The following is a 19,141-nucleotide window of genomic DNA, read 5'->3' on the forward strand; positions in this document are numbered from 1 at the left end:
ATGATTGGTTTTGAGGCAACAGTAAGAAGGGTAGCTGATAGGAAGGGGTTAAGGAAAGAGTGCATTTTTTTTTTTTTTTAATTGAGACAGAGTCTCACTCTGGGCTAGAATGCCATGGCTAACAGCAACCTCAAACTCCTGGGCTCAAGAGATCCTTCTGCCTCAGCCTCTCAGGTAGCTGGGGTGCAAGGTGTCCCCCACAACACCTAGCTTATTTTTCCATTTTTAGTAGACCAGACTTTCAGACTTGTCTTGGACTCCTATACGCAAGAGATCCTCCGGCCTGGGGCTTGCAGGGTGCTAGGATTAAAGGCATAGGAATAATGGCTTTGATTAAGCAAATATTTGATTGACTAACAGAAGGTACTCACTTATATTTTGTATGAATTTACAGCCTTTTTAAACACATGGCATACTTGAACCTATAGTTAAACTTCCACGGTGCACTTAAATTACGTTGATCAAAAAAAAAAGGGTTAAAAAAATATACTTACTACGCTTTGAACTTCTTCAAAAAAATTTAATTAATGGTCTTTAAAAATTTTCATGGTATACCTAAGATTCTCTCATGGCACACCAGTGTGCCATGGCTCACAAGCTGACAATCACTGATTTATATTCTTCAAATAATTAGAACTCAGCTAAGTATATTTAATGATAAAATTCTCCTGAAAATTACGTAGATCTTCTGGAATGATTTGGTAAAAGGCAAAAGATTTACACAATCTGAAGAGAAACCAGAGTATCTGAAATGATTTGCATTGCATTTCAGGAGCGAGTAAAGTCTCAGCCTCTGTATTGATCATCACTTATTCTTCTACTTGTAAAGTATAGAAATTCCAACACAGAGAGTTCTGATTAGATGATGGAAAATGTACTTCATACCTAGCAGACTAAATAGACTACTGACACTAATACCACCATCTTACACAACCTACATGTGAACTGTGGCATTCTACCATCCTCAGAAAATAAACTGTAATGCTTACTTATTTTCTTGCCAATTGAGAAGAAAGGAAGCTCCCCCAGTAACCAAAAACAAAGAAACAAAAAAATATTCTTGGCCTGGCATAGTGGCCCAAACAAATAATCCCAGCACTATGGGAGGTCGAGGTGGGAAGAGTGTTTGCGGCCATGAGTTTGAGACCAGCTGAAGCAAAAGTGAGATCTCCCTTCTACTAAAAATAGAAAAATTAGCCAGGCATAGTGATGAGCTCCTGTTAGTCCCAGCTTCTTAGGAGGCTGAGGCAGGAGGATTACAGGAGCCCAGGAGTTTGAGGTTGCTGTGAGTTAGGCTGATGCCCCTGGACTCTAGCCTGGGAGACAGAGCAAGACCTTTTCTGAATTAAAAAAAGTTTCCTCATTACATATTATAAATCAAGGAAATAAAAAAAAAGTCATGTTATACCCCAGATGAAAAACTCGCAGCCTCTCTCCATGTTAAAAGATAAAATCTACAAATAAAAAATAAGACCTATGAATGTAAATGTTAGATTCGAGGAGCCTGAATTTAAAAGATCATCTAATTCCATCTTATTTAACAGGTGAGCAAAAGTCCAAAGAGATTAAGGGCACATCCAAGGTCATGCAGGTAATTAGTGTCAGCACAGGACAGAAGAGAAAGGGAAGAAGGGAACCAACAGTTACAGGCAATGTTATGTGCTTAACACATCGAATCTCACTTAATATAAGCAAAATTATATTAAGCCTACCACTTTGCAGATGGGGGAACTGAATCTAGAAGATTCTGGGTAAAACTGGGATTGGAACCCATGTCTCTCTGTTTCCTAGGTCTGTGCCCTTTTTGATGCGGACAATACTTGATCTAAAGCACAGGTCTCTTGACTCACAGTCCAAGATACTAGACAGTAACACAAAAGAACTCACTACAAGCTCTTGCTTGCATCACCGAAAATAATTACACTGGCTTAAGAGCAAACTATGAAAAACTGGAGGACATATGTAGGAAATCAACAAAAGCATGTGGGGCTAAAAATTCAAGAATTACTTCCAGGCTGCTTTACCTGTGTGTGAAGACCAAAGACTTCCCCCAAGGTCAATCAATCCTACCCTGAGCAAGAAGTATAAGCAAAATGGGCCTTGAGCTGATCATAGGAAACTATTTTCCTTATTAGAGTCATCATTATATTTAGACATATATCTATACACTTTTGTATAAGTAACATAACGACAAGAAATCCCATCTCCAAATTCTGACATAATTTAAGACGCTAGAGAACAAATAAGACAAGTCCCATTTTGAGCACTCCCTTAAAATAATACTTAAAACAGAAACCTCAAATTTAAGGACCTGCCTATACCCAAAAGAATTCTAAATTTGAACTGATGGTCCATTGACTTATCTAAGGCAGTAATAAACACATTAAAATTTCAGTAAAACAAAGGGATGTTTAACTCTGAGAGATGAAATTTGATCGGATGTGCCAGCACGTTCCAAATAGTTCACTTCTCCTCAGATACACATCACAAAATTGATAACCCCCAAGTTTTGATAAATTTGTCCACCTTAAAATGAATGAAAAAAGCAAAATCTGTGGAATTCTTTTATTGATTCAAAGGTGGACAGGCCAATGCTAATGCTAGGTAGTTGAATAAGTGATAGCCTCTACTTTGGAAAAGCAGGAAGAGGCAGGGATGAAATAATTATAATGTGAAAGATGTTATAACAGAGGCAGAAAGTGCCACAGACCTGCCAAGAAGGAAGCACTGGCCTCATCCCCAGGAGGGATTCCCAAGGCAGAAGAGAGACAAGGACATCGTCCTGCTAATTTTCTTTCCATTATTTCCCTTTTCAAGACCTGGCTTTCTAGCACAGAGTAGCCTTATCCCTGCATACAAGGGATGCTAAAATCATTCACTTTCATTTTAATGAAGAACTAGATTTTCCAGCAGTCCCAGCATTGCTTTCTTGCTGGTCATTAAAAAGGTAGTGAACAGCTCCAGACTACACTGGCTGTATCTACAGTGAGATAAATTCGGTCCATGAAGTTGGTTTATATTATTATTGTCTGTTGTGTCCTAAAAAATATTTTTAAAAGTCAAATCAAAATTAAATGTCAACAGGCGAAGCAGAAAAAAAAAGTGGTTCTCCTACTACCCTCCTTTCCCCCCAACACCCCTTTAAAAAACAATAAGAGCTTCAAGAAAGTCTCTTGAAGGCAGAAATAGGAAAGAAAGAAGGTAGAAAATAGCACGGCATCATCACAGACTATTCTTCCCAAGCAAAGTAAAGACAACTAAGGGAAAGATAGAACACGTGTATTACAATGTATAGCCCCACAAGGCTGTGTCTGATGCTCTGGGGGGCTTCAACAAGTACTGTTCAGCCAAAAATCAATTGAAAAATCAGCATGATAACAGAGCATGAGTTGCCCTATAATAGCCCTAAGACCCCCAAGGCTATGTGAGTCCCTTTCATCTGCCACACTGCACTGACTCTAGGGGGACCTTGCTTCCCCTCCCGGAGTCCTGTGCTTGCCTGGACGTCTTCCCTCCTGCTCGACTTGTCTTTAGAAAGGGTCTCTGACACAGAAGGATGATGTTTTAAAGTGGGTTTTGAGAATTTTGTCTTCCCTGCTTTAATCTTTATCTCTTCTTGACATGTGCACTCAAATTTATCCAATAATATCAGTCATAGACCGTATCCACAATATTACATGGTCAGCCGGAACCTCTGAACCACCTAATGGGCAATAGTCTTGTGTTTCGCCTTCACTAACATATATTTAAACTGACCCTTAATAAAATCACTGTACAGGCTTATGCAAATGTGACATGTAGGCAATTCACAGCATTGTTATAAATATACATATATATATTTCTTTCCAAGATTTCATCTCAATATTTCTTCAATCACTTCCTCACAATGTCTGGTTTGTTCAATTTATATTTCTACTTGGCATTTGGTGCAAACCCCCAAAGATAAGATACATCTGTCCCTTAGTCACAAATCTTGGCATTTTTACCTTAACTCAATCACGAAATGATTGGTTGAAAATTACCTTGCTTATTAGCAGGATTTCCTCATAATACAACATTTTATTTCCAAACTTTCAAATCTGACATGAGATGTACCAACTCAGTAGTGACATATCAAAGCTTAAGGAGGACATATAAACACCCGGATCCGAGTGAGCAAAGGAGAAGCTAATTGGAAGTCAGCTTCCCTGTGATTATCAGCTTGTTTATAGGGAGGGAGGGAGGACTCTTCTGAATGGCACTGTAAATTCAGCCCTGATTATGGCGTTAAAACCAGAGCTCATTTCCACAAGCTTCCCTGAAGCCCTCCACCCAGTCCATTTTGTTTAGTTATAAAGGGTCGTGCATTGTTTTCAGAAAGTGACAGTTTTTCATGCTTTGATTTTCTCCAGTTTCAAGAAAAATTAATCAGTTGTGCAAGCCAGTTGTCAGATTTCACTTCCCTCATGGCAGAAAGCACACACATTCATTGTCTGCTATAAGAATAAATTTTAGTAATTTTCCCCATGTCAATATGAATATTAGACTGACCCAATTAATATAAAATGCTTCTATGCTGCTGGAACAGACAGTGCTACAGAAAGAGCCATTTGCACAACCTGTTCATGATTATGGGCCATAAGGACACAAAGATGGCACACACATTTGTGGACCATCTGAATTCTTACACCGAGAGGGGAGGGGGAAAGGGGAGCAGCATGACGTTAGCTTGACTGTCCTGGGTCATGTTTTTTAATCCAGAGTATTGGACATGTAACACAGCAACAAGAGCTGATCATTTTGTTTAATCACCTTTTGGATCTTTGCCAGATGGTCTCTATTGAGAGCGCTGCAAACAGAGAGAGATGAACTGCATCTAACACGCCACCAGAGCTTTCCCGTAATGTCTGAGAACTGATTCCAACAAGAATTTAGTCTCAGAGCAGAAAGGGATACATTTAAAAACTATGTGCATTAACTATACTTTTCCCCATAGAATCCTCACTTGGCATGAATAATTTACCCACTCTTATGCTAATGGGATCATGAAAGTATCCCTCTGTCTTTAGTGCAGCTATTCTCAGCTTTCAGTAATTACCCCACCCAGTGAAAATAACATGGCTTCTGCATTGAACGGCCGACTCATACCTGACAATTAGAAAGATCATGGCTGACAGTGGAAGGGTCCAGAACTGGACAGAGAAGCCCTTGTAGCCCAAGGAAGAGCGGAACCCTACCGTAATGCTGGTGGTGGGTGGGAACACATGAGGAGGAGGGGGACGTGGCGAGAAGGGTGAGAACGAAAATTTTCCATGATCCAGCTTTTCCTTCTTTGACTTATTGTCAAGATTTTACTTGAATAAAAATATGCTCCTCTTCCTATTACTAAGGGTGAAAGACATTCACCACCAGATTAGCTTTGAAGGAAAAAGGAAAAAGCCAGCAATAGCTAAGAAAAAGAACTATAGTTCTCATCAAAACACATCTGCATTAGGATTTTAAAAAATCTAAATCGTGAAAAATCCTCTGCACTTTGCTTTTTTTTTTTTGGGGGGGGAAAAAAAGAACAACAAAAAAAAAAAATAAAGAAAAACAAAAAAAGAAAACTCATTTTCTACCTCTGTCCACAAAACTCCACGTTAGGTAGTTCACTGTGTAAAAATTATCAGGCTAAAACATCTGGGAAAGAAGGCTATGAAACAGCAGGGAATGTGGCTGGTTTATTGTTTATCTTTTGTTTATGAGGCAGTATTCAAGTTTAATTACTACTCTAAATTAAACTCTAACTGGCATCAAGAGACATCCCTTTACATGACTAAGTTAAAGAAAAAAATCTAGAAATTCCAACTCTGGGTTTTTCAAGTAAGTGGATACATAGAGGAAGAAATTGCTCAAAATTAACAGCAATTATAGAAAGCTTTTAAGCATTTATGGGCACCATGACATGCTCCTACCGCATTTATTTATTAGAAGGGTTTAATTTTATTTCTCATGGTTACTACTCTAAAAAGTCCTAAGAAAATCAACAGAAATTCTTTGGATGTTTGCCGATGGTGAAAGGATGGCATTTCTTTTTTTATTTTATTTGAAAGGGAGGAGAGAACGAAAATACAGCATAAATATTCCACATACAAAAGCTTCTTCTGTGGCAATGTCCAATTATCAATTATAATCTCGGAGAATTTTGTGATACAATTAGGAGGACAGGGAGGAAAAGAAATGTCATTGTATTTACCATAACAGTAAGTGACCAGTTTTGGATGAACTTAGCTCTAGGAAAAATAAAAGTTAAAAGCAACTAGCAAAAGATTATGCCAGATGGCATCTGTCATATTGTATTTAGGGTTATTTTAAAGAGATTGCCGCCACTATGAAAACATTCCATTGACGGAGTTTTTCTAGATTGAATAAGAAATCCCAGCAGAACATATTCAGGCCCCACAGTAAGCGGGTTTGAAGTTCTTTTTCCCCCCTCCTTTAAATATAGGACTGGAATCTTTGGTGGGGAAAAATACTATTTCACTGCTATCACATTTTTTATAAACTCAAAAAGGTAACACTATTTTAGTGGCGTGCATACTTACAAACACATTCACTACTAAGGAGATACTGGTAGATTTCAACCCCATATTTACTAAAGAACAGGATAATACATAAATAAATACCTAGCTATGGGATTCTAGCCTCATTGCCTGGATGACAGATGAGGCCATGGATGGAGGGGTGTGGGAAGTGGCAGAGTTGAGGGGAACTCTGCTGGCTCCTACAGCCCTCTGTCCTGAAAGATGAGAGACACAGAGATGCTAGAATGCGAATACATTTAGGTTAAACTGGGTCTGGCAACACTATGGTTAACGTGCGTGTGGTGTGCAGTGTGAGCTCAGCAGTTACTGGGCCAACTGTCTCGGTATTTCTGGGAATCCTGCCTATTCACAGTGCAGGGATTGTTCAATTGCTGCAAAATGTACAAAATGAATTTTACAAAAATGAATTGTAAGGAAGGCCCCATTACAACGATTTTACAGCAAAGATGTCAACATCAATTTTTCTTTCATGCATAGCTAATGATTAAAACAGCATATTCCATTTGCCTAAGACAATTTATTTCATATTGGCACATCAAAATATTGAAATACCAAGTTATCTTTACTCTACCCTTTTTATTAATTGCTGCTGAACCCATACCATTGTTCAAACCGGGAAAAATAAAACAAACTTGGCACGAAATACTTAAAACAAAGGCTCATCAATATTCTCCAATTTGTCAACATCTCAATTACAGCACTGGAAAAAATGTAAATTTCATGTGCTCTAAACACTGAGGGGTCTATTCTCTTGCCAATTCACATGCGTAGCTCCCATCAGCGTTAATGGGAGCTACACAAACCCATCAATAATAATAATACTTTGTACATATATTGTGCCTTTCATCTAAGGCTCTCAAAGTGCTCTAGGAACAAGGGGGCTGCTTCCTAGTCTTTACTCTGGCAAAATACACATGAAATACAAAGCAGCTTTTGACTCAGTTAAGTACAGAATTAGGGACCCCCCTGTCTTATTATCAAGCCCCATTTTATTGATGGGGAGCCAGACACAAAGAAGGCCAGTTACTTCCCCAAAGCCCTGAGCCTGCACCCTAATTCTATCCTTGAAAAACCAGATTTCCTTCCTCATTCTAATGAGCCTAACAAGACAAACTCCCTCCCTTTGGCTGCTTTTAGCAAGAGGAATCAGAGTGAATGAAAAGTCTGGTTCATATTTATATGGTTTACTGCTGGGCATGTGCTGTTTGAAAGATAAAGTCAGGTTTTACATTTTACCAAGTTTGTTTCTTACAATATTTAAAAAATTTGATGGGTTTTCTTTTTCTTCCCTTTGCTTTGTTGCACAAACACTAAGGAAAAGATGACCTTTCACCTGTGTAACTGTAGCTCTTTCACTATCAGGCCATAAAATGAGGTATTTTTAGGTAACGAAGTAAAGATTTCTATGAATCATTATAGCACAAAATATTCACAAAAATTACAAAGCAACATAAATGCATGTATTGTTTTATAGCATATGGCTATTAAAGTTTAATTTAAAATGTGTATGAAAACATTGTATTTAGTACAATTCATCCCGATTTTTTTTCTGTGTATCATAATTTGTTTTGAGACTGAGTCATTTTACAGTTTTCCATATGCCTGTTGTGCTAATAAATTCTGAATAAGCAAGAAAACTCTTCGATAAACTACGAACTTGGTTTCCAATGAAACATTATAATATATTTAATACCAAGAACATAAATTTCCCTCCCTGATTTTCCATTATACATCAACCCCAAGATTTAACCCAGGATAAGCATATGTGAATTCAGTCAATACCTCTGTTGACTTTGCCCTGAAGCAGATAATTAATCTTTCCTACTGAAAGCTACTCTGGACAATTCAGTGGGACAAAATATCAAAATATCTTGAAAACGTGTTTAAAAGACTAATATGGGCATGAGTAGGACAAAATATACCTCAAAGTCTGGTCTTCGAAGTGTAGAGTTTGCTCTAAAAAAGCAGAATACCCTTATGCATGTGTTTGAACCTCTTACGCAGTCACCCAGGTATGAAATGCTCCCCGCTGAAGCAGTCACCATTTATAGGAATCATAAGTTTTTCCTCTCCAACTCTGATACAGTGAAATGACTAACTTCCTAGGACTCATCCATATAAGCTACCATGTCCTTTCTTTAATCCCACAGAGATATGATTAAAGGAACAAAATCCCACAGGGATCAAACCCTTCAACATCAGATAAGTGGATGTGGCTGCACTTATCCACAGCACACACGTTTGTACACATTGTTTTCACCTAGTGTGTCCATCTCAAGCTCTTTGCTTTCTTAACACAAAAGAAAAGAAAAGAAATTTAAAAAAAAAAAATGGAAACGCAAAACCCATCACAACAAAAATGACCAACAAACTAAAGAACAAAAACAAAACAAACTGATACAACTTCATGCTCTGCCCACTGCCACATACTCCCGGCTGCAAACCGCCGGGTCTTCTCTATCCAGCCTCCCCTTCTCTCCGGCCCTCGCCTGATATCTCCCTTGCCATAACTCAACTAACCCAACAGAACCAGTCAGTTTTAAATTTCAGTTGGGACCTTGGTGACCTGTTAATGAATCTACAGAGAGGAGAAAAACTCACAGTGTTGAGTTATGCCTGGTGTTGCTCGCTGACTGGGAGTCAGAAATGCTTGAAGCGTTAACGTAATTGCAAGAATGTGAAAAATGAAGCACAGGGCTCCTGAGCAAAGGGAAAGGTCAGAGGGAGCCTCACACACCAGAAGTCTCTGGAAGATGGCCTCATTAGACCATCACGCTTGCTGCTCCTTTTCTCCCCTTTTGTACAATGTTTGGGGTGTTCCGTTTTTATGGACAGATACATTTCGCCCTCTGTGTCGCCACAGTTTGGGGTGCTAGGGAGGATGGAGTCATAGAAAGCTTTCTAGATTTCACCAGGCCGAGAGATCCACCACCGGGACGTGGAAACACAAGTAAGTCACTGCACAGCAGATCCACTGGCTCCATGGATAAGTTACCTTCACAGTGCCTGATCATTTAGTTTTCTAAACTAAATTGTATAAACCAGCATATATTAGATAGATACAATTTACAAGTTCTTTCACAATTCACCATCTGATAGTATTCATCTCTCTGTCAGTTGCAATTTGCTTAAACCTAGATTCTCATTTGGATCCACACACAAGTGAATGGCATCCTGGAAAGGACATTTTTCTAGACTCTTCGAGAACCCCAGGAATCCAAAATCCCTGGCTGGACATTTGGAAGAGAGGGAAGGCACCCATCCTGCATCAACGGCCCCTTTTAAATGGCATCAATAACTACAGCTCAAGCTGTGAAACTGTCCTCTACTTGGAAGCCTGTCTAATGCTTAAATATTGTGGCCATAAACACAGTCATAATAGAGATGAAATAGACCTAGGAGATCAGACACCGTCTAATGTAAAATATTAAAAGTTAAATCTATACACTTTCCTGGCCCACATTCCATAATGCATCTTCCTTTAAATTATCATTTTAGCCATAGAAGAGTCATCCCTACCAACATATAATTGCTCTCTGTGAAATAGGTGGGTTTTAAATGGTAAAATTTATTCTAAATTGCACTCGGCTTCCTCGACATCTATGGCTGATGTCCCCTTGCTCTCTGATTATTCCGATTTTTAGGACCTTAGGACTTGTGACAAAAGTCACCCTGTTAGCTGAACAGAAATGCAGATTAAAAAATCCTCTAGGAAAAGTCAAGGTCTGTCTTCCCGAGATTCCATGATTCCATCTAAAATTCTTGAAGTATTTCCAGAGCTAGTCAAAACAGATTTTTGCATCTTACGTGCTTTAGAGGCAAACTTGCTTGGTTATGGAGAACTCTTATGGTTGATATTAAAAGCAAAATATCCTATTTACTATTAAAACACAGGAGTAAAGTAGGTCTGTCATTTCACTTACATACACAAAAGTCAAGTGGAGATAACCAAATTTGTAGAGGAATTGGCAGAACTAATCATTATTTTAATGCCCACTTAAAGATTAGACCACTCACTTTGATTTTTTTTAAAAAATAAGTTAAGAAAACACTGTCTCCCTAAATAATAGCTGACTCTACCCCCTAACCTGCCACCCTCCTGTTTCCACGCAGAGGCACAGATCCTGATTTCAGAAAATGCTAAGAAGTTATTTTAGTCATGCCTACTTTGCACAAGTAAAATGCTTGACCTTTTACCTTGCTCACTGCTGTTGTCTCCACTCTGGGAAGCGTGGCCCCCACTGGAGGGTCCTGGGGTGCCTGCTGAGTGGGTGGAGGTCGCGTCATCGTGGTCTCGCCAGGATGAAGGGTTCTGGTGTCAGGATGCCAAGGAATTTTACCACAGTTACCATTTCAGCCATAAATGAGGAACCCAAAAGAAAGGCACAAAGAGAGACAAAAAAAAAAAGTGTGCATATTAGTATCGACAGCATCAGGTACACACATGCACACACACACACACATGCCATGCCACAGTGTATTGTTTTTTTCAGCAATAAGTACAACAAAGAAAAGATGCGCTAGAGCTTGAGGTGGTGAGGGTCATATCCTAAGGCTAATCGAAATACACGCTTTAAGTGGATGGACCTAAATAAAGTTCATTTTTAAAGGAAGAAAAAAAATCACCTAAAAATGTAGAAGTCATTTTTACTCTTGTTATCTTAATGAGGGTACATTCTTCCGAGATATAGGCCCCAAGGCTCTTGAATACTAAATACTTCAGAATAAAAAAAAAAAAATCAGTAACTCTCTTAAAATTACAGGCTCAAGAATGTATGGGATAGCCCTTCACATCTTTCAAAGGCATTGCCCTAAAATAGCCAGCACCAACTCAAAATCAGCATCAGCTGATTGATTACCCAAACAACAGATACAATGACATTAATCACTGCATTAATACCTGATAAATTATTGACTTCTGCTCTAATTGGCACAAACAATGATTTAAAAAATGAAACAACGTATGAACAACGGGCCATCTACTAAACCAGAAAGGAATTTCACTGGAGCTTCAAAGAAGCTTAAATTCACTGAGCAGTGCTTTTTCCTGGAAGAACCACTTTTTTTAAAGGACCTGCCAGGCAAACTGAGAGTCGTGGCTACTTTGCTGAGTATATTCTTCTTCTGTTCCTCCTCCCTTTTCCTGATCATTCCCAATACCCTGCTGTTGCTTAAAGGAAAACAGGAATTCTAATGTACAGGAAGGACTTTATCAGCACCACATGAAGGCAGGCAAGAGATGGAATTTCCTTTGGCAGAAACGGAGAGTAGGAACAGCATATGAAACAGACCAGCCTTAAACCAGAGCTGTTCACTTGTCACCTACATGTGATGAATTCAACTAAGCTCACAGAACCACTGGTGAGTGAATTTTAGGGGAGCCGGGGGGGGGGGCATATATATATTTTTTTAAATAGTCAAAATTCGCCACTTCTCCTTACTAGAAATAGGGATTCAGACAGATCCATGCAAACAGAGACAACACGCAAACCTCCTGACCATCTGAAAGTAACCTTGCCATGTTGCCATTAGACATAGTTTATTAAGCAAAAAAATCAGTCTGTCATTTTTCTCTGCATCAACTCTACAGTGTACACATAACACATAAAACGTTACCAAAAGAAAAACATGAAGCCAAGATGTGACAAAATGAGGAAATGCTCTTCCTTGAAACCCCAACAAAAACTTACTTTTTCTCTACAAATCTGCTACCAACTGTAAATTAATATTTGGCATTTTTGATAAATGAAATAAGCCAGAGCTCGATGGATTAATAATGTCTATTTCAAACAATGCCACTGGCACTGCCATCAGGCAAGCAATTGATTCAAAGTGAAAACCTTGAGCAGAAATTTTGTGACTTATAAATACGGCACAGGTATAGATCTCTAAAATAAAGATATGTTTGAGAAAGTAGGTCAGACATTGAAATCGAGTAAACCAAAATAAAACCCAGGTTTTCTGCTGCTTATATGAAGACAAAGTAGTACCTGTGAGCTTTCTTTCTTTTTTTTTTTTTTTAATCTAAGTTAGAAACCACTCCAGCAGTTTCAAGCAAAAAGCACACAGAATACAGGCACTCTTCAAACTCTGCAGCCTCTTCGCATCAGCTGTTTGCTGGATGGTAATCAGATAAAGAGCTAGAAGAATTATAAAAAGAAAGAAAGAAAACAAAGGAGACAGAGAGAGAAGGAAAGAAAGAAAGTAAAGCAAGGCATGAGTTTAGTCCTGCAGACTACAGCCTTGTTTTAGAAACTCCAATAACTGCAACGCAGTCACCTAAGCTAAAACTTTTCACTGTACACAGAAAGTTGTGTTAATTTTATGCACTGCCGGCTTTTTATTAAGCTGGCTGCTACAAAAGCTCCTTCCTTCTCATGAAAATTACAGTAATTAACCACTAACACCTCAAGTATGTTTTTTAAGGCAAATGTCATCCAATAACTATTACGTAATCGTTCAAACGAAGCTGGAGAAAGTCTCTCTGTTTAGGCACGGTGTGATCTGAAGGGATCAGTCAGGAGGACTTGCTGTAACTATAAGCACTGGTTTGTCCCTATCAGCTAAACTGGTGCTGAGTTCGAAAGTCAGGGCCCATTTAATTTATAGTTCGGTATATTTCTTTCAATGGTTTTCTGAAGGAAATGCTTCAACTAAGCCCCATAAGCAGACGTTAACTTTCATTGCAGTTTGTTTCTCCAAGTAAGTTGGGGTCTTTGGTTTGCCACCTCAAACTGAAATATACTCAAGGTCACGATCTAATTGGCTGGTCCCTTAGCTCTTCCTTCTTTTCTCCCTCACTCCTCAAGAAATGCTCTCCTGAAAAAATGTCACATTTATTTGTCTAGAACGTCTCAAGGAGGAGGGTCTTGTCTGAGAGACTGATACCAACTAACGCCTGTGACATCGTAATGCATCTGATTTGAAAGAAGGAAGAACAGATAAATCCCTCTGCAGTTGCAAGGCTCAGGAGTTAGCCCAAGTTGTCCCTATTCAGCTACACCTGGTGATGTGACCCTATCCCAAGACAAATATTGGATCTTGGCAACAAAAAACTGGCCCACCTGCCTCCTATCAAACGGTAACCATGAACTGACATAATCATTACTCTTAACGCTGTTTTTCTCTTACATTGAAATATCTGTTTCTATCATAACTCCTATCTTCCCGCCACCCCCCCCCCAGATAGTTCCTCCTCCCACCCCCTGAGATAGTTTCTAAGTTTACATCCTTCAAGAATAACTGCCTGGCCTTCTGCCAAATTATATGCAGCCGTTTAGTGCATCCTGAAACCAACGCGGCGTACACAAGCATGTAAAAACACATGACGCAAGTAGAAAAATAAAAGAGAAATGTGTGCACGTGTGCGGGTGAGCATGCAGGTATATGCATTCCATAATATGCATCCTGTTCTCCAGCTAAAAGTACTGTGAAGACACCCAAGGGCAAGGAGGGAACACGTTTCTATTCCCAGTGGCTTTAATAATTGGGACTCAAATATGGTCCTCTTCTTGCTCTTACGTAATTGTGTTACAGGGCAGTGTTACCAGGAGAAAAGCAGTGAATACTGAGTGGAGCACAATAGAAGGAGGTGGAAAATAGATACAAGAAGCTAGGTCTCCTGGGGCAGTATTTTCTATTTGCTGGGCTACAGACTCACAGCTGATAATGCAAGTTGTAATTAATATAAAAGCAGGAGACAATATGGGCCGAGCTTGTCGGAGCAGGGCCACAGGAGAGCGCTCTGCTGCTCTCCTCGGTTTCTCATTTACACACAGCTTTTCCCTAGAAGACACAACTCTGCCAGTGTATTCTCCCTTGAAAGTTAAAAAAAAAAAAATTGATTTAGCACCATCACTGAATTTTGCTAAATCTAGAAAAAAGCATGGAGAGGACATGAGTCTCAGAGCCTAGGAAGCAAATCAGATGCCTCTTTTGATGAAGTTGCAGATGCGATGCAATTGTAACATTTTCAACTATTATGGCATTTCCACGAGGGATCTACCTATAGGATAATACTTAATAAGTGCTGGTAAATGGCTAGTATTTCCCTGTTTAGATGCCTCTACACAACACCTGATTCTTCTCAATGGGATAAAATGCTTAAGGGTTTCTAAATAAATACACAGTGAGTGGGAAAGTGAAAAGTATCAACTTCAAGGAGCAAAAAAATAAAACCCATACAATATACAAGTTCAATCTAAAATAATCTGAAACCCATTTTAGACGCCAAATGAAAAGTTGATTTAATGGGTCTGGGATAGGTGAGAAAACATTAGATTGGAATTAAAATGCTAGGGTACCACCTTGAAGTGGCCTTGTTACCTTAAGCAAGCGATATACTTTATTTCTCTGGGATTCATTTCCTTTATCCCCTTAAAACTAAGGAGTTAGATAAGATAATCCCTAAGGATATTTCTGATTCTTATTTCTATTATTAAAAAGTACTTCTAAAAAAATTTTCTAGACCCTATACAACCATAAAAAATCAAGTGAAAAATTATGTATGAACTTAGAAAAAACAGTGAAGTGATCCAGAATATGTGCTCAGAGGTAGGGAGTAATAGTAAACATACATAAAGATATTTTAATCGGCAAATGAGACACACAAAACTAATTTGAGTTGATATATTTAAACAACAAAAGAAAGATACATATGTATATCAACCCACATAAAGTTACTTATGCCTTATGACTTAAAATGCTTTAACTCCTAACTAACATAATGTAAAAATTATTTGTAAAAATAAGATGAATACTCCTATCCTGGGATATTAAAGTCTACAAAAGTTGAAAATGTTAATTGTATGGTTTGAAGAAATGTTGGAATTTCAACTACATTATTCTAAAGTTGACATAAGAACTCAGGAGACCTGTGTGTGCCTTCAGAAGAACATGGACTAACTCTTTAAAAATGTAAATAGAGTCAGGGTCACTCCCCATCTCACCACTTCTGCCTCTCTATTAAGCTTTGTGGATTAATATGTGAGCATCTTACAAAAGCAGCAAGTATCCTTTGCAAATGATTCCTCTATTTAATGAAGCGACTTTTAGAGAAGACAGAAATGTCTTGTATGGCTGATGTAATGTCATAGTATAAAATGTCTCCTATAATTTTGAATGGTGTTGGGATATTCCATAGAACATTCAGTATTAAAAAAAAAAAAAAAAGAAAGAAAACGAATTCAAAAAATGCCAATTTTAAAATCCAATAGTGAATGTCTATGTGGTTGTCAAATGCAATCTTTGTTTAATTTGATCTCATCACAGTCACACTGAAAACATACTCCAACTGCATAATCTAAATGATTTAAATAGTATAATTATTCTTGATGGGAAATTAACAGGAAAGCTATCAACTACTAGAAACCACACAGCAGCGGCAGCAACAACAGAAAAGCCATCACCAGCCATGTTTGCTTGAATTGGTGAACAAAGCTCAGCTCAGAACTTTCTAGGAATGGGCCCCTTTAGGCCTTGAACAGTGTAATATTAGGGTACATCTTACACTAGGACATAAGAAACTATGGAATAAAATAAACCATTCATATTATTAATATTATTATCAAATAAATTACTTCCACCTTGATAGTCTACAGACCAACAACTTACACCCATCCCTCTCCTCACTGTCACTCCTCTCTAATTTTTTTATCTACTAATAGAATTTATCTATAAGCACTTGTCCATATTCTATCAGGAAAAAGATTCTCCCCTCTGACCAAGCCCACTTTTAAAAACTGTATAGACATAAATACACTTGACATATTCAGACATGCAAAAGAAGATACCAGCATATCTTCATTTAAATTATGGCTCATAACATAGAAATTAAAATATTTTTTCTTTTATTAGTGATGCTATTAGAGTGGGTCAATTTTATGGCACCTGCCCTTAACTGTGAACACATAATTGTATTTTCTTCCCTTTACTTAATTCTTTCCAAGAAGATGAAACATAGCCCTTTGTGACCATGAACTAGGAATAATAATATAATTGTATAACTGCATGCTCTTCCAGCAAATAGAGCTTATCTCAGAGAATAGACCCCCAAATATATTTCATTTGTCTAATCTTGACCTAAAGATATGTAATATCCTTATAAGTAACTATGAAGATAGATTTCATTTGTCTGCACTGGGTTTGCAGACTTGGCTTAAAATTAGGCAGAATAACGTGGCTATTACCAATTATTTGGGAATGCTACAGACTAAGAAAAGCATGATTATTTCGGAACAGTTTTCAAACTAAAACTTTTTTAAAAAAATTGCTGTCTTGACATGTTTATTTTAAACATGATGAATCTAAATGCCTGGGAAATTCACATAAACTGCAGCTGAAAAACAGAGTTCTGTTTCCTTTGATTATCAGATATTTTTTTCTCCCCAATATTTAAAAAAATACCATGATAGCTACTTCTTACCTATAGCGACTATTCTTATGTTACAGGAAGACCGTAAGATAAAATACATTACAACATTAACACCAGAAACATTCATGATGAGTTCATCAAACACAACAAAATAGCAGCCAATGCTACACATTTTCTTTTGTATTTCATTCCAAACTTCTTATTAGCATTATGTCCATCATATGTAAGTGTTAACCCTAAAGGAACAAATTCAGGATCCCCAGTGAATGTGAGAGATAGAAGGTCAGATGATTATGATTGTCTTCTTTAAATGCACCTATGCTAGAGGAGATTATTCCTATAACTTTACAGATGTGAAATTAGCATGATTTACTAGGTAATAATACATAAAATTCGTTCTTAAAAGCTGTCAATAATACTTGCTTCGAGGATATTTATGTCCATTACTTTCATTCAATTACATTTTCAAATTCTTTCATCAGAACATGGAGGGCTAGCTTCACGTTTGATACGTGGCTTCTGATGCTTCTCTGCGCTTTCTACTACCCAGAATTACACACTCACTCTTCCTTTTCATTCTTTCACTCTCACTCTCTCTCTCCCCGCCTGCTCCTTCCTTAAACACACACACACACACAATGTAGCTTGATACCACTTAATAAGGATAGAGGTGTATGTGTTTTGGGGGTGTCAAACAGCTGTCACAAACTGTCACCTCCACAAGAGAAACCTTGGCACACAACAAATTAAACTACACTTCTTTTTTAGCTGTCATTATTCATAGCCAATAAGTTGAAATGCTTTCAGCATTTCATGTGCAAATAAAACCAGGAGGAAGCTCAGTAGATCAGAATAGTGGGCCAACAGATAAAACAGAGAAAACAACACGCTGTCTGGGGCCTTCTGAAGTGACTCATCATCACCCCTGCACCAGTGTTCACCAAATGAGATCCAGCCTGGGGCAACGCATAAATATGCATATCAAAGCAAATGAAAAAATAAACCTGAAGATTCAAATCGGACCCATATTTATGCTGAAAATGTCCCGCTGGCTGGCACCACTTTTCAGGTAGTAATTCTGTGCTATTTTTACTTTTTGTAACTGGGGTGAGGGTTGAAGGAGGGCAAGTTGAGAGGAGGAAGCTGAAAAGCGTAAGAAGATTTGCTTGGTAGGGGGAAGCCTGGACATGAATACAATCAATACACCTAGGGTAGAAAAATCTCAAAAATGGTGAAAACTCTCCAAGGTTTTCTCTCATGTCCTGCAAAAAAAAAAAAAAAAAAACCAAGTCTGTGGCAAATCACTCCGTTTCCCACTTGGTGTTCTGGTGGAACAAATTATTGCTTCCTTTCAAAACAAATAGCAGGAGGCTAAAGTAAAAATGTTAGAGTTCAGATCTCGAGGAAATAAAGGGCTTTAAATTATGACACCCAATGAGGTGGCAAGCCCTCGTGGGTTCAAAATAAATCAGTTGTCATATTTACTTGATTGGGGGCCTGCAAGGGGAGCAGTTGAGTCTCAACTGCTCAAATGGTACAGTTGAGTCTTTTATCCAAAGATGATGATTGTTAAATTATTAACGCACTGTACTCTGGCGCACAACTTCCTCCTGGAGTCTACATTTAAATATTATAATCGTTCCATACATTGGTATTGTCCATCAGCCAATACTCGAAACACCCTAGTTTGTCTCTTCTGTATAAACAGCATGCTCTAGCTGTATCCATCCACTGGAAAAACAGTTGCCAAGAAACTGTTCTAGAAAATCAAGTAGTTGGGACCCCTAGAAATATCACAAGAAAAGCTTTTGGCTGCACAGAACTGTGAACCTCTCGTTTTACAAACCATGTAAATACATCCCTTCTCTTCCTCCCCAGTAATGTAAATAAATATGAATTTAGAAAGAAGAAGCAATGAAAATAAACAAATAAAAAAACAACAACAACAACAAAATGAAATATTTCTGAGGTAGCGTCATGCCTCATGGACCACAACCACACCTTGGAGAGCCGTAGATCAGCAAATAAACTTTTGGTGGCAGCTGCTGCAAACTTTTTATTTCATCTATACACTTCACATACAAAAGGGCTCCCCAAAGTTTCCTCTGCCATGACGGAAAAACAGTGAGGGGAAAGATGGTTCAACATCACGGTAGTTTAACTGGACATCCCAGACTCAGGCTCCCTTTCCTTCTTTTTCTAACTT

At 38.2% G+C, this 19,141-nt stretch overlaps 1 protein-coding gene across 9 annotated transcripts in view; it reads right to left on the reverse strand.

Moving 5' to 3' along the window:
* Positions 1 to 19,141, reverse strand: part of MEIS2 (Meis homeobox 2) — a 213,160-nt gene that overhangs the window by 185,730 nt on the left and 8,289 nt on the right. For all 9 annotated transcript variants that reach the window (XM_003791693.3, XM_003791691.3, XM_003791694.3 and 6 more), the window contains exon 7: positions 10,761 to 10,875. In XM_003791693.3, coding sequence (XP_003791741.1) covers positions 10,761 to 10,875 — 115 coding nt within the window. The remainder of the gene's footprint in view (positions 1 to 10,760; positions 10,876 to 19,141) is intronic.

This window comes from Otolemur garnettii, unplaced genomic scaffold (assembly GCF_000181295.1).
Source record: "Otolemur garnettii isolate 467f Iridium unplaced genomic scaffold, OtoGar3 scaffold00050, whole genome shotgun sequence".
NCBI classification, from domain to species: Eukaryota; Metazoa; Chordata; class Mammalia; order Primates; family Galagidae; genus Otolemur; species Otolemur garnettii.